Genomic DNA, 16367 nt, shown 5'->3' with positions numbered 1-16367 from the left:
GTTCTCAAAGATATTTTTTATAATGAAAACTCTGATCATTTATCTCTTGAAAATGTTACCCACGTCATTATTTTGTATATTAAATGTTTCATTAATAAAAAAAGTGTTTAAATCTCCATTGTGTTTTCCATTATTCCTTCTTGAATTAAACTCTCTAATGTCATCCCTCAGACTTATATACAATAATAATAAAAAAGATTGGTAATGCTTTATGAGTTTATTTAAAGATGTGATTAATTTAAAAACTGTTTTTATTCTACTATTTGTTTATTCTACTTTGTTTATTTGTGGTTATCTGAATTATGGATATTATTTCCCTGTTATTTAATTTAAAAAAAAAGATCTTTGTCCATATAATGAAAGAAAATGGGGTCCAAAATTGGTCACAGACTAATCATTGCATGGACATTTTTTAAAATGTCTTCATTTGTGTTCCAACGAAGAAAGAAAGTCAGGTTTAGAATTACATGAGGGCAAGTAAACAGTAAATTTTTGTCATTGGGAGAACTACCCCTTGGCTTTAAATATCTATTTAGTCTCAAAGGTTTCTCCTAAAATGTCTTAGGAGACATAAAAATGAGACATGCAGTAAGAGCAGGGCTGTCGTTCTAATTTTCATGGGGCCTGGGACAACATTTTTATGGGTGGGCTTCACCACTCCTCAACCAGGCCCAATGCAAGGACTATGGTGTGCCCCCCTCATCATGTTCCTGTCCCGTTCCCCCCTCTGGTACAGAGCTATGAAATGAATGTGGACAGTATAGCCCAGATCATTTTGGGAAGTATTTATTGAGAAATGCTGGGGTTAAAGGGACAGTTCAATGAACTAGAAAAATGGAACATGTTGCCATCATTTACTCACAGTATCGTTCCAAACCTGCATGACTTTCTTGGAACATAAAAGAAGACATTTTGAAGAATGTTGGTAACAGTTTGAAAAAAAAAATTTTGGTTATACTTCCATCTATAATATCATTTTATGTTCCACAGAAGAAAGTCATACCGGTTTGGAACAAAATGAGGGAGTAAATAATGACAGAATTCTCATTTTTGAGTGAACTATCCCCTTTAATACCATAATCTCAGCCTTTTGATTGCAGACTTTGCTGTCTTGGCAAATCCAAGCACAGAAGGCGATCTCTTCTGAAACTCCAGAGGAGACACATGTGAGATTTTCTCAGAATTATTAGTGTTCATTAAGATGACAAACAACTTCACTCTTTGTCTGTACAAATGTCTGTACTTGACATTAATGTGCACAGTTTATGGAAAAGTCGTGGATTTATAAACTGCTTTAATTTGAATCAGACAAATATGTGAATGACAAAACAAAATTTGAGATATGCAGCGCAAAAGAACGCAGAGTTACAGACGTTGAAACAAAAATATGTCTCAACAGTCTCCCATAATCCCGACACACACAGTAGGCTATATGAGGGGCGCAGTCAATGACTAGGGGATGCCTAGAGTGGGTGTGTGTGATGTAGGCTACTATTGCATTGCTCAAGCAACTGCAATTGCTCTGTCTGTATTGATAAACAGCACGGAACCAGTGGGCTTCCGGAAACACTTTTATCCGACGACACACAAAAATAAACTTGTCCGCTACGGTCTGTTTTCATACCTGAGTAACCCGGGCAGAGGTATGGAGCCGGAGCCCGAGCCCAGCAATCCTTTCTTCCCACTCAGCAGCTTCTCCACCAGCCCTACATTCCCGGTCCGCGCCGCCTCCAGCAGCTCCTGCTCCTTCCCCATCCCGGACACAAGTTTAATCCACGAGAACAAAAACAATCCGGACTGAACGGCGATGTTTCCTATTAGTATTTCTGCAGCATGTTACCGACAAACAGACGCTCCGCCGTGCGCTGCTGTATGAATAAAGCCGCTAGTCCATACCGGAGCTCAATGATGGAATGATGCACCGGATATTTACTGTAACGCGGTCCCGGTGCAGCTGTGCTGAACGGGAGGATTCGGTCCTCCAGACGGGCTGGTTGCCTGGCGACGAGGGTTAAATCACACTCACCAGCAGCAGTTCTGTCCGTGCGCTCTCTGTCACCGTACACACGCTTCTCTCTCTCTCTCTCTCTCTCTCTCTCTCTCTCTCTCTCTCTCTCTCTCTATGTGTGTGTGTGCGTGCGTGTGTGTGCGTTGTAGGCTACCGACAGCAGGGCGACCCAGCATCAGTGTTTTCTCTCTTTCGGTTCCTAAATGGCAGTCTTTCGTTACGAGAGGAGAGCTGCTGGGCGTGTAAATGAAACACTGTACTTACTGTAACCTTGTTTTGAGTTCATTGGCACACGAGAAGATATAAAATCATATTTATGGAACGTTTACACACTGTAGCCTACTGGAGAAATGGTAATGGTAATGTTCCATGATACAGCAAGGTAACTATCATGGTAGATGTTTTTTCTTTTCTTGCAAGGATACTGTAACCTTCTATTTGGGGACAAACAATCAATAATCAACTGTATTTATTCTACACATGAACAATGGACATGGAATAGAATATGGGATTTATATAAACATGTTTAATGAATAATAATAATACATTCTATTTTAAATTAGTATTTCTCATACTCAATGCGCTGCAACATTTTACAATTGTCATAACTGGATTAAGCCAATATTGCAGCTTGTATAAACTGTAAAAAACAAACTAACAGCTGTGATTCCTAGCAAACAGAACATTCCCTCTAATGTTAGTACTTTGTTCTAGTTGGTTATTATTTGGGAAACCAAATAATAATGTTCTAGAAACTTTATTTTTAGGTTTCATTTTACAAGCATAAAATAATGTTCATTGAATGCTCCGGGAACCAACAATTGTTAGCTTAATAGGCTACCTATTAATACTTTATCCAGATTGCAACTAATTAAACATTATTAAATGCCTTGATCGATATAAATACTATGGTCCCTCAATTTGGTAATCATTCAGTACAATGGTATGCACTAAATTGCCATGAAATTCACAATCCAATTCCATAATTTTTCCATGGAACCACCACTGTGCTTTTTTATAAGAGCTCTTAGGTTTCTGAGCTGCAATATTGAAATACTGAATGAACACAGACTACAGGTTTTCTCAGGGTGTTGTTTACAACTTCACTAACATCTCCAAAGCATTACTTCCTGTGCCGTTCAGCTGTGAAGTCTTGAAGAGAGGGAAACAACTGTGCTAAATACTGGAAGAGGAACACAAGAAATGAAAGAGAAGATCTGGTGTGTGTGTGTGTGTTTGTGTGTGTGTTTGAGAGAGAGAGAGAGAGAGAGAGAGAGAGAGAGAGAGAGAGAGAGAGAGAGAGAGAGAGAGAGAGAGAGAGAGAGAGGCAGCTGCAGGCCCACTGGGTGTTGGACAGAATCATTTCGACTTTGCCAAGAAACAGAAACAACCGGATCTTATGAGGCAGTTGTGTGCAAGCGCTCTCCATTACTCACACAAAAACAAGCGGGTGTTCAGTGTCTATTTAGCTTCGAACTCCAGGAATAAACTCCTCCATAGAGCAGCAAACAGAGCAGTATTCATCTGCCTTAATAGGCAATGCATAAAGTGGGAGCACACACACACTTGTAGGCCTGGCTTTGCAATTCATGAGAGTAGCCTACCACATGAGATTGAGGTTGTATGAAGGTGGAGCCAAACCAAACTGAGATTACACGGACGGAAAGACTTTTTTTCTTGGAAAAGGGACCTTTTAAGTAGCTCCTAGCAAACGCGATTCATCGCCCAAAAAGTCAGAAGTCGATGTAGATGTCAAACCATTGTGGAAGTAAAAGCATGATACACAGTCTAGCTCTCATTTCATCACTTTAGAAATCGTACTAGTTACTGGATACCAGTAAAAATTCGAAAGGTAAGGAAAACATCACACAAAGCAACGTTACAGAAGTAGCGACAGATCGTGTCTTTCAATACAATCTCATTGAAATTCGTTACTATTTTACATTTTTGTGAATTGGTGGCTAATTCATGCGAATGCGTACGTCCGATCTCACGCGTTAATCTTCGTACATACCAATGACGGAAATGTTTAGGGGTGGACCTTTATGTTTATATATTTATTTCTAATAATCATACTTTACGACTCACATCATACGAATTCGCCACCTTATAACATAGTTGCATTTTTCACGTGAGACCAAGTTGTTTGTTCAGTATTGTGACGTACATCCGAGTGAAACTGATTCATGAAAAATAGAGAAGCCTGTTGTTTCATTTGAAGTGAAGATCAAATTACATTTTAATAAAAAGAAAACAAATGTATAAAATTATGAGTTAAAACATTTTTCAAAGTAGGTAAGAATGTGATTGAGAGCATGTTTAACAACATCTGACACATGAAATATGGTACATCATTTATTGTCACAAAAAAAGAGCAGAGCTGAAACCCATGAATAAAATGTTTTAAGCTTTATTTCAGATGTCTCAGTACTTCAGCAGCTCCTGACAGTAACAAGAAATCATCATCTCTTAAGTTTGCTTGATTGAGCATCATTGTTCATCATTTGTGCTAAAGAGGCGGGACTCCATCTCTAAGAGGCGTGTCTATTACATATTGAGGCGGGGCTAGTGTTATAGGGATTGAGGTCTAGTAATACAGAAGAAATGTTTTGGTTTCCTACAATCAGGTGTTTGTCATCCAGCTCTCAATGTTCAAGTCCAAACATCTGAAAAATGTTCTCCAGATGGAAGCTTGTGTTGTGAAGAGCATTTAAACATTCATTTAGAGAACAAGATGTGAGAGAAAAATCAAGCAGAACCTCTGGAGAAGGTGTGCAATCACAGGCACTTGTAGAGGCCGCTGTCGAGAGGAAAAACAAGGAGGGAGAGAGAGAGAGAGAGAGAGAGAGAGAGAGAGAGACCAAAGGACATTTTTGCATTCATTGTATTCCATAATAACTAGATAGGCTCTTCTCTTTTAAAGCATAAATAAGAAAACCCAACCGAACACAGCCTCTTGTGACACAACCTCTCAAATTCCCATAAACGCACCTGTTGAGCTGTTTTCCCACATCCAGTTCTGTTTTGTTTTTTCTTTGTGCAGAATTTCTGGCAATCAGCTCAACAATGTGACAAAGCAAAGGCTAAACATTCCAAATTCAGAGTAAATTAAACACCTGTAAATTAATAATTAATCTCCTATTATGACTGTTGCAGTGCAAATGTTTCATCTAAAAAGACAAACATGGAACGACACTGCATTTAGTTACAAATACTGAACTGATATCTGCAAACCTCAACACATCTGTTCATATAGTAAGACAAGTCAAGTTGTGCAATGCAAATCCTGTAGCATTGTAGTGTGTTCGTGAACATAAATAATTCCGAAAACATTTTCCCGTTTTTGAGACACTAACATAAGAATTAATTGTAAAAATTTTGCCTACACCAATTAAATCGCACTTATAAAAAAAAAAAAATCTTGAATTTCACAAGTAGCCTACTATACATAAACACAAATTTATTAGTTGCTAAATTTTTTCTTCTTCTTATATAGTTCTTGTTAAACAAAAGAGTTCGGAAACAGTGCAAATTAACTTAAAGACATTCCTCCAAAGATATGACATTCAACATCACACACTCTGACAGTGTGTAAGACTGTCCTGGGGTTAAAGGTCAAGGGTGGAATGTGCTCCAACACTGTGTATGATTGGTTAGAGAGAGAGAGAGAGACAGAGAGAGAGACAGAGAGAGAGAGAGAGAGAGAGAGAGAGAGAGAGAGAAAGAAAGGGATAAAGAATGTGCATTTATCACCTCTATTCACTTTCCCAAGATAATTTAAGGGGTCCATCTGCAGACGTCGCCGACACATAGAAATGAAGTGAAAGAAATAATAAAAACAGGAAGATAGCAACAAAACATCAAGAGAATGTGAAATTTCCATAGGCTGTCTGAAGTGTTTTCTACTTGACTTTTTCTGATTCTGAAGCTTTGTGTGTACACTATAGTAAAGAACACTGTTCTTTAAGAACAGATGCCACTGATGATGAAGTCTGGTTCCCGAGTGAAGTGAGAGCTCACGGCACACATATCATTCTCCAATCGGCTGCAGAGCTTAGTGTTTTTACGGCGCCGGGCCCCTCCAAGCACTCTGCTGCCCCCCTGTGGCGAGTGTCTGTCCTGTATGCACACACACTTGCACTGCCACTAGCTGTTGCTGCCCCCGCTGGGGAGTTTGAGACTCTTCATTTGATGCTGGAGAGAGTCTTTCTCCATCTGGGCTTCCGCTAGCGCCATTTTGGCTTTGGACAGCTCCAGTTTCAAGCATTCATTCTCCTCCACGAGCAGCTGTGTGGATGGAAAAGATCATTAGCTTGGCACACAAAAGTGTTTATTGTTTATCAGCCTGGATGCTTTGCTTGAGAAGATAATTGCTATTGTATAATTGATGTTAAAGGGGGCGTCTTTTTATCATTTAATTTTTTTAGGTCCATTTAAATATAAAAATTTAAATATTAATTAATACATATTAAATTTAAATATTAATCAGGGTTTTTAAATGTTTTTAAATGTGTTCATGTTAAAATATTGTATCAAATATGATAAGCATGCTTTTAAAGAACATTTATTTGTATGCTTATCACTCAATCATCATCATCATAATTGCATTGCATTACATGTTTTGCACCCACATTAAAAACTACAGCGCTTTGATCGTGAAACAAAGCATTTAAATATCATCTTAAGACATATTATTGGAAGAAATAAAGTGACTGACATTTATATGCATTTTATGCAAGTAGTCTGTTTGTTACACTGTTATAAAGATCTCACTGACTTACATTACAAGCTATCATAATTTCATTTTTTTGGTAATATAAACTGCACTAAATTGCATATTTTGCTCAGTTTGGGCCTCAGTTCTTCTTCTTGAGTATGAGCTCCCCATCTCTATATGAAACATATAAGTCTGATGTATCAAATATGACACTCAAAAATATATGCTAAAAAATTTTAAATTTCTTTTTCATATTTTGTCTAAAGGTTCAATAAACTTTAATTAACTTTAACTTTAAAAGACACACTAGGTAAGATTTTGGGATTAAAATATCCAAAAAACTCCAGAAAAATGTTATATATTTTGTTGATTTGCATGATTTGTTGACTTACATTATCCCAAATGTTTCTAAGAATGTTTAAATCCAGAGAAATAAGCAGTTTCAAACAGGACACGGACCATGTCCGTGCGTCGCCTATTAATGACATCATACCCGCGTTACTCTCGATTTCCGTTTTTATTTTGTAGAAACCATGGAAACACCAAAGACGCTTTAATATATTATGTGTTTTATTAAAGCAACATTTTGGATACATTTATCGACAGAAACCGAATCATTGTTATACAGCTCAACACAGTTAGTCTTTTTGTTTAAATCTCGTTTTCTTTATTAACCGCGAGTACCATTTTTACCATACCTAATATCGATCTAGCTCACTGCAGTGTGCAACAAGTGTCTTATAGTAGCCGCCGAGCGAACGCACAGAGTAGCATTATAACATCTTTCAACACATGTACCTAAAATAAAACAGTGCTGCGTTACTCCACATACGCATGACCGGAAGAAGCGGAAGGGGCGTCTGCGGCATGATAACAGCTCCACTGCTCTCGAGCCGTACGCGCGCTTGTCTCTCATTAGAAATTAATCCAGCGGTCTCGTTCTGCTCCAACGGCTTTCGGAACTTTAACACATTACCGGTCATCCATGACTATGATGTGACTGTGACTATGACTATAATGTCTGCACGAGTCCCGTCGTATTCTCCACCGGCTGTAGAGGTGAAGACAACAACTCCCATGATTCAGTAAAATCAAGACGTCTTCAAGCTACGCCTTTGTTTTGAATAAGCGACCTCTAGCGGCAAAAAAATTACATAGTGTGCCTTTAAAAAAACAAATCTAATTTTCCTAGGTACGATTTCATATGTCAGGCTAAAGGGTTAAAACAGGCAAACCAAGACATGGTAAAAAAGGCTTACAGACATACATTTGGATGTAAGGCGCAAAATAAAACGTTCACATAAAGCTGCAATTTTACAAGTCCAGCTTTATGTGGACGTACCCTGTGATGCATTACATCATGCAAAATTTACATATCGCAAATTGTACCTGTTCTCTACTTGAGGGCGTGGGGCTTGTGTGTGACAGAGGTGCAGTCTGAGTGGCTTTCGGCTCACTGGCCACACCTACAGGAACTTCAGGGACAGAACTGAGCCTGCTGTCATTCACATGCCCCGCCTTCTGAAGCTTTGGGTCCGCAGCACGCTCAGCTGTCCGAGGGGAGAAAGGGGAGGGATGCATTTAGAACGTGCATTCATGAGCTTTAATCCTATTTCAAAATAGTTCTAAATGAAGGCAAACTTTAAAGTAAAAGAAAGAGAGCATGCATGTGCCAGAGGGATTTAAATGGGGGGGAATGCTATAAGGAACTAATATAGTTTAGGAGTGAAAAAGGGAGAAGGAAGAGATAAACAAGTAGTAAGGGACAGTAACCTCCTCCAATGCTGAATGAGCCGTCATCTTGACGATGGATCAGCAGATTATGAATATGCACGGCGATGGGGGTGGCTTCGGGCTCTGACACTTTGTCACGGGGACCATCATCCTGATTTAAACACATATTATAACATGCATGCGGTTTCGGTCTTGCTGTCTACTACATTTTTTTTTTTTCATTGAAGTTAGACGCAATGAATACTGGGATTGCAGCTGACTAGGTTTTGTAACAAAAGGGCTGTGTACAATCACACAATGTAGGCAAGTATGTCTAGTAGGCGTGTAAAGTATTAATAATAAAAGTGCCATTAACATGTCGAGAACACGGCAAAAAAAAGCAAGACCTACACTTTTGTGTGCGTTTCACAGACCAAAAAAGAGAAAACACTAAAAAAAACAAAGTGAAAGCTGAATTTGACTGATACCATTATGTTAATTTCTATAGACATTGCGATAATACTGATATCGTTCATTCTTTTGGCTATAATAATCGTGTTATAAAATATGATATATTGACAGCCCTAATGTTCAATGTCTAAATATACCTTAAGGTTCACGTGTGTATCTTTGATGGTGATCTCCATGGGGAGGACCTGGGAGGCGGAGTCATCCCCCAGGAAGAGGGCCAGGTTTCGCAGTGATGTCATGAGGAAGTCGGCACTGAAGGCCTGTAGGCGGCACTGCAGGAAGCCGTTCTGTTCTGCGAGAGGAGAGTGAACCGCAGCCCCCGGGCCACTTTCCAGCCTTACTTGCACCTCTGGATTTAATAACACCATGCTGGGGTCAGACCCTGACCCAGAGCCTGCGAGAAACAAATAAAATTAGAAATTAAGTAATTTCCTGATGTCATCTTTGACAGGTTTGGATTGTGGTGTCAAAAATGTTTTGTTGGTTTAAAGGTTTTCAGTTTTGAGCCATGAAATGCTTATGTTCACACTGACAAAGTGAGTTTTGAAATATCGCAATTGCGATTTCTGATCATATGAATAACTTTTGTTTCAGACACAAGATTGTACCAGCTCCTTTTGTATGAAGCAAGCGAAGAGCTATTCTGCACATGACACAAAAAAGAAGCGCTGGTTTCAGTTAAATGGATAAGCAGACTTTTGTATAGTATAGCATTTCTATTGACGATGGTCTTTATCAGGAAATAACAGACCTTGAAATGTTGTGACTGACCAATCAGAATCAAACATTTGAGAGAGCAGTTCAATAAGTCATAATAATGAAAGCCTAACTCAAAGGTACAAGCCTACCAGGTGCAAAGAGATTTTAGGTCGATAGTAAGTGTTCCTGCCGCTGGATAGCCTGATGCGTCACTTCACATTTGCATAACGTTAAACTTTTCTCAAGTACAGTTCCTGTTGCTCTCATTGAAAATGAATGATTCCAGGTCTCTGTCAGTGTCAATGCCCCTTAATACTTAAGCATAGATGCCATTACAAAAATGCACGCAATTATGAAGATCCACATGATGAAAACACCATCTACTCCATATTTCTCCATGCAATGCAATAAGCCTTGGAACAACAAGAACACATGAATGTGTACACAGTCATGCAGGAAACCAAGGGATCACTAATGAGTGGAAGTCAAGTGCCCGCTGCACAGGCTGTGGATCCAGACGGGAAAGCAGGACACTGGAGACAGCCACCTAAAAATAGACAAATCCAAAACATTGAAACGCTGCTTGTAAATTATGCATTGAATCCAAAATGTCAGCGCAACAATGCTTGTGGTAATGAATAGAAATCTCATTGAAATTCATGGAAATTTCATACAGCAGAGGGCAGAAAGGAGACATCAAATGATATCGGGGCTGTGCAGTTCAGAGGTCCCAGAGGCTCTAGAGGAGTCCACGGTTTCTAATACTTCTCTGTCTGATCTATATTGAATTCTTTCGAGAACTGTCAGCTCTGAAAATAAGACTGCATTAGCATCCTCACCTCCTCTGCCCAGAATAGAGAGAGAATATCCTAAGCGCAGATGCTTATTCACCAAAAGTGTTAAATAAGATATAACAGAGTGATAAGAAATGGGATGACCGGAAAAGGTCCCTTACAAAAATAGTACTGTGGTGGTACAGTGTTATGATGATTGAAGCAGATGGTACTAACATAGTACATTGGCAATCGTGCCACATTTATATACTGTGGTATATGCGGTACGCCAAAGTACTTCAAGGAACACTATGTACAGTATGTGATAGAAGTGATCATTTCTGTCATTCCTAGCTAAACATTTTAATGAATCTTTCAACAGTTGTGAATAAAACAAGCAAACGCAGCACTTTCCCTCCCAAGTGCAGATACTGAAGAACAGCAAGAATTCTGCAAGAGGAAAGTGAATGAGTGAGAATAACTGAAAATAGAGAACATGGGAGCAGGTGGGAGAAAGATACAGGGAAACGGACTGAAAAACAGAGGCTAGCAGAATCAGTCAAGAGAAACTGAGCATGGAAAAGCCTACAGATTAATGCTTGGAGAGGAAAGAGGCAGTGCTCTGAAGCAGCCCAGATAAGACGAGAGTGAGTATGTGTGTGTTTGTGTGTCTACAAAGTCTCCTGAACCAGCAATTCTGGTACTGCAGAACCCAGTGGTCTGTGACAGCAGAGAAACGACAGCACAAAACCAGAGCAGCTATGGAAGAGAGCGAGAAAGGATGAAAGAGAAGAGCTGGGACCAGTGGGTGAGAAAAATGCTCCATTACAATTGACCCTTCGCTATGCCACGCCCGAAAACCGCCACTGGCCAATCGTGTCTTAGCAACCGTAACTAGGCGCAGGAGGTCTGGCAAGCTTTCGAGCGAGGGAAACATGCCAAAGCGTTGTGCGTGTGGATTGTGCAAATCTGATACCCGGTATCCTAAAAGTTTGGACGGGGGAGTGGAATTTTGTTCCTTAAGGTTCCTAAAATCTAAAGGTCAAGTGGAGAAATGACGGGTGTGGATCAAGCAGTGTGGGAGACCCCATTCACAACTAAGTGTCGACAGGATTAACAAAAACACCTATTCCTTAGAAGTTGGAAATAATTACGGTTCTTTGTTCATAATGCACATGTTTTAACGTAAAATAAGACGTTTAAAGACAAGACGGAGGCTCACTGACATACTTTCAAATATATTTCAGCATTGTGTTAATCGACGGCCTACTGTTGGCCCTGACTGAGTAACTTTAACCCAGTCCGATTGCGGCTCTCGCGGTGTTAGTGTTATTCCACAAGATTTATGGATAAACTGTTTGATTTATAATTATTAGATTAGTTTCACATTTCACTTACCCTGCTGTGCACAAACATAGCTGTTCCTCAATTTGTGTGTTTCCCATTTGAATGGTCAGTGTATGAGACGGCTGCTGCTGCGACTATAGGCTTTAGCTTAAATTTTATGAAATTATTCTCTAATCGGTCGCATATTATGTCGTGGATATATCCCTTGAATGCATACTGCAGTCCCTTTTGTCTTGCTCTCTCAGATATTTCACATGTTCGCCAAAAATTACTAACTATCTCATTGGGAATGTCTGACACCGGTGCATACACACTGTAATAGACGTGCTAGAGGCGAAAGCATGACAGGTGTAGCAATAGTAACTAAGGAGGGCGGGGCTTGGCGAAGGGTCAATTCACACATCACACTATACTGCTGAAAAAAGGCTCTTATTTAAATAAGGAGTACTTGTCCACTGACTTAAGTGCTGTTTACACTACACCGCTTTCAACTAAAAACTAGGGCTGCCTCCGACTAAAGATTTTTCTAGTCGACTAGTAGTCGTTCATTTAAGCCATTATTTGACTAATCGCACGTTTATATTAATTTAATTACTTAAATATATACAGGGTGGCAGAATATAGTCCATGTCTCACACTCAAGCGCACACATAAAGCTTGCCGCAAAAGTAATGATTATGAATGCGTCGAAAAAAATAGCAACGAGACATTTTAATTGTTTATTAATAAACTAGTGTTTTCTGAATCAGTGTCGGCTGCAAAGATGAAGTTAATGTTGACTCGTCATCTCCACGTAGTGAAAGTGCCTATGGAGAGAAATGCACCTCATACAGATTTATTTTCGACTTGAATTGGTTTGTTCAAAAGTAGACATTTAAAAATTTTTTAACATATATTTCTCAAGTCTGTAAGGCAAGTAGCCTATACGCTGAGTTTCAGTTCCTTTAAGTGACATGCTTCAGTTCACAGAGACCGAGAGGGAAGAAAGCACATTCTGTTTGTTTTCTTTATTTTACAAAAGCACAACGCTTCGTTATTACACAAATAATAGTAAACCCTTTACAGTTAGCGTGCTATACTTCAGCTGCCATCCGCACTCCGCACGAACACTTGGATATGCGCCTAACAATAGCACACATTTATCTAGGTTAACATTACAGCGGTTAAGTAAAGTTTCTACTACTTGCATGTTTCAAACGATAAGCCATTTTTGAGATCGATGGATGATAGACAAACGTTTGGATTTCCTGCCCCCCATACTGTAATTACCCAAGGACCCTCACGGACTGGGTGACTTCACCCGTGGAGTTAACTGCCTAATAAAATCTTGCTTGACTAAGCCTGTAAAGTTTAGTTGACTACTGTCGAACAGCCCTACTAAAAACTGAAAACTTTGTATGCGTTTTGGGGGGACTGAACATGCAAACTTTTAAAAATGGATTTCAACGTTTTTGAACACTATACCATTATCGCCTACAAAAAACGTAAATTTGTGAAAACTGTGACATCATGCGCATGCGTATAAAGTGTTCAATTTATAGGCGCATAGTTTCTTTACAAAGTGACATCTACAGTACTACTGGTTAACTGCTAGCCCGGCATGCATAAAACAGCGGTTTTAATCAATTTCGCAGATCCATGTCAACCGGGATTGTTTTGACAACGTTGTTGTCTGTACGTGAAAACAACAAAGGAAATCTTTTCAGTTTTTAGTACATCATTGTCATGTAAATGAACTGAGTCTCTAAAACACCCCTTTGAAGCACTGCTACTAGAAGCACTAAAGCTAAATATTAGATATTATTATTAAAGAAGCTTACATTTAGTACCGCCACTATAAGCAAATTCCAGCACTCACAACAATAGAGTAAAGAGAATTAATGAGAATTATTAGGGGCCATTTTTGTGAGGACTATGATAGTTCTATGACAGATACTTATCTTCTGCATCTTTCTCAAATGACAAATACATTTTTTGCAATTAGTCTGACTAGTCCACCAACTAGTCGTTTATGACGATATGTACAATAGGTACACTACCAGTCAAAAATTTGGGGTCAGGTTTTTTTCTTTCTTTTTTTTTTTAAAGAAATGACTAGTTTTATTCAGCAAGGATGCATTAAATTGATCGAAAGTGACACTAAAGATATTTATAAAGTTAAAAGAGATTTCTATTTTTAGATTAAAAAACAGTTCTTTTGAACTTTCTATTCATCAAAGAATGAAAAAAACATCACGTATTCAACAAAAATATTAAGCAGCACAACTGTTTTCAACATTGATAATAATAATAAATGTTTCTTGAACAGCAAATCAGCATATTGGACTGATTTCTGAAGGATCACATGACACTAAAGACTAGAGAAATAATGCTGAAAATTCAGCTTGGCGTCAGGAATAAATTACATTTTTAAATACATTAAAATAGTAAAAAGTTGTTTTAAATTGTTTTAAAAAAAATACAATATTACCGTTTCCCTGCATTTTCAATCAAGTAAATGCAGCCTTGGTGGTTATAAGAGACTTCTGTCAAAGTCAAAGACATTAAAAAATTTAACTGACCCCAAACTGTAGTGTATGTAGGCATTCAAAACCACACACAAAAAGTGCTGGGAGAGTGATCACACAACACACACAACTCGTGCAAACTCACCGACAGCATCTACACTCACAAACGTGTCGTGCGCACAAACACACACTATGTAAACATATGTAGATACACACTTAAAGTACCTTCACCACTCTGAGTGGCTGATGCTGAAGACACTAAACCTGAAAAAACGCAAACAGCAAGGGTTTATCAGGTGTAACATTGACACATGGGCACACACAAACACAGGTGTCAAGCGGTCTTACCCAGGCTGCGGTTGCTAAGATACTCCCGCAAACTGACGTTGCCGAGCTGATTGGGTCGGATCCGCCCCACCTCCAGAGCTACTGCTGTGTCATCACCCTTCAGATCCAGAGAACAGCAGACCGAGTGGACCTTCAAAACCAGTACCGACACCTGCAAACGCATGCAATACAGGTATTATATACATGGCTATACATTACTAACACTGTAGATGCATAGATAATGTACTTACAATCTCATTATTTTCATTCAGAATAACAAAAAAATTTACTTGGGAAAAGAGGAATGAAAGGAGAGAGGAAATTACAAGGTCTTTTGTTGGTTCGTCTATGCTCTGTGAGGCAGCGCTGATGGCGTCAGGTGACTGGGCCTCATCTGCCTCCTGAGCGACACTCACATTAGCCCCTTCTGTGGAAATCTGTTCATTTAGAGCGTCCTTAAAGCCAGAGATCGATACATCATCTATAACAAAAGACATATGCATATTATTTGATTAGAGCGAGACAGTGTAACTGCATGTAAAAATAAATTATAATTTTCTCATTACGATTGGACCTGATGTTTAGCTTGCGCTAAATCTGAATGAATTTCTGGTTATGAAGAAATGCAGTCAATATTGCTCTATCAATGGAACAACAGGCCAAACCTATAGATGTTACAATACAGCCCCCTTGTGGTCACTAACGTAATACAGCTCTGGTATAAGAGAATACACATCAGTAAATGGTGTTTTTGTGCATGTACCTCTCTCCAGCAGGCTGTAGCTGTCACAGTCCTCCAGTGAGTAGCTGTCTATGGAGAGATTATCCAGAGACTGCAGCGAAGGACTTTTCTTCATGTTCTTAAATGACACAGCAAAACTCGACTGTGACTTGCCCTGCATCAAACGACCACTGCAGAGTACATGCAAAAAAAACAGGAAAAAGTGAATACAATGAGCACATGTCAGTGCTACTATAAAGAACACCAAGAATGATTTTTTTTTATTTTATTTTTTTATGATAACATATACAAAACATTTTTGGGCAAAATCAAAACACCAGTCAGAAACAGAGTCAGCAAATTCCAAACACGTCCACGGTTTTACGCACAACACTACAAGGGACAAGCTAGTGTGAAATGACCACAATCACAATACGAATACCACAGTTTTGTCCACAAACATTCACACGCACACTGATGGGCACAGAGTCCTACAGAGGGTGTCTTACATGTTGGACATGGAATATAAGGAGGTAGACCTGCTGTGCGTGGAGGTTAAGAGGTCAGAGACCACTGATAAACTGCCTTTCCTTCAGAAGAGAGATTAAACAAACACACCACCCATAGATCACATTCAGAGCAAGAAAGCAGTTGTGTATTGGGTTTTACTCCCAAATACACACACATACTCTTATAACATTCTGTTCATACATATATTATTTCTGCAATCACTTCTATATTCAGTTATAAAACAAAGCTACAAAACTCATCAGATTCAATTATATGCCGAATACTGAAAAGGTGTGTCTCAAAGGCTGATGATATTAAACATACCTCTAATCTTAATCTCTGACCTTTAAAACGAATTGGCCTGTCAGGCACAAAGAGTGCACCCCACATATATTGTACAGTATGGGCCCTGTCCCATTTGATGCAAATACTTGCAGACTTGTGGCCTTCATATTTGGAGTCTGTGAAGGTAAAGGTTGGATCAGGGGTGGGAAACTCTGAGTTTAGATCCCACCCTGATCGAAGCACACATATCAAGTACTTGAGAAAAAGTACAGGGGTGGAATTGAGGTAT

At 39.1% G+C, this 16367-nt stretch overlaps 2 protein-coding genes across 7 annotated transcripts in view; both read right to left on the bottom strand.

Moving 5' to 3' along the window:
- The window catches only part of anks1b (ankyrin repeat and sterile alpha motif domain containing 1B), a 163775-nt gene extending 161645 nt beyond the window's left edge, over positions 1–2130 (bottom strand). For all 3 annotated transcript variants that reach the window (XM_077234313.1, XM_077234314.1, XM_077234320.1), the window contains exon 1: positions 1625–2130. In XM_077234313.1, the coding sequence (XP_077090428.1) occupies positions 1625–1755 (131 nt within the window). In that variant the 5' untranslated portion in view covers positions 1756–2130. The remainder of the gene's footprint in view (positions 1–1624) is intronic.
- A 2272-nt stretch (positions 2131–4402) lies between these two features.
- bltp3b (bridge-like lipid transfer protein family member 3B) overlaps positions 4403–16367 on the bottom strand; it is a 37406-nt gene continuing 25441 nt past the window's right edge. The window contains exons 15-23 of one of the 4 annotated variants that reach the window (XM_077234312.1): positions 15793–15873; positions 15326–15474; positions 14889–15043; positions 14584–14734; positions 14461–14499; positions 9047–9303; positions 8499–8610; positions 8115–8275; positions 4403–6295 (exon numbers count right to left, since the gene is read on the bottom strand). In XM_077234312.1, the coding sequence (XP_077090427.1) occupies positions 6155–6295; positions 8115–8275; positions 8499–8610; positions 9047–9303; positions 14461–14499; positions 14584–14734; positions 14889–15043; positions 15326–15474; positions 15793–15873 (1246 nt within the window). In that variant the 3' untranslated portion in view covers positions 4403–6154. Of the gene's footprint in view, positions 6296–8114; positions 8276–8498; positions 8611–9046; positions 9304–13465; positions 13563–14460; positions 14500–14583; positions 14735–14888; positions 15044–15325; positions 15475–15792; positions 15874–16367 lie in introns of those variants that run through there. The other 3 variants (XM_077234309.1, XM_077234310.1, XM_077234311.1) reach the window with 3 other exon arrangements.

Source organism: Siphateles boraxobius, unplaced genomic scaffold (assembly GCF_051911475.1).
Source record: "Siphateles boraxobius isolate OS27281-9 unplaced genomic scaffold, OSU_SipBor_1 19, whole genome shotgun sequence".
Taxonomy (NCBI): domain Eukaryota; kingdom Metazoa; phylum Chordata; class Actinopteri; order Cypriniformes; family Leuciscidae; genus Siphateles; species Siphateles boraxobius.
Note: the sequence above shows the minus strand (reverse complement) of the source record. Positions and strands in the feature narration are given on the sequence as shown.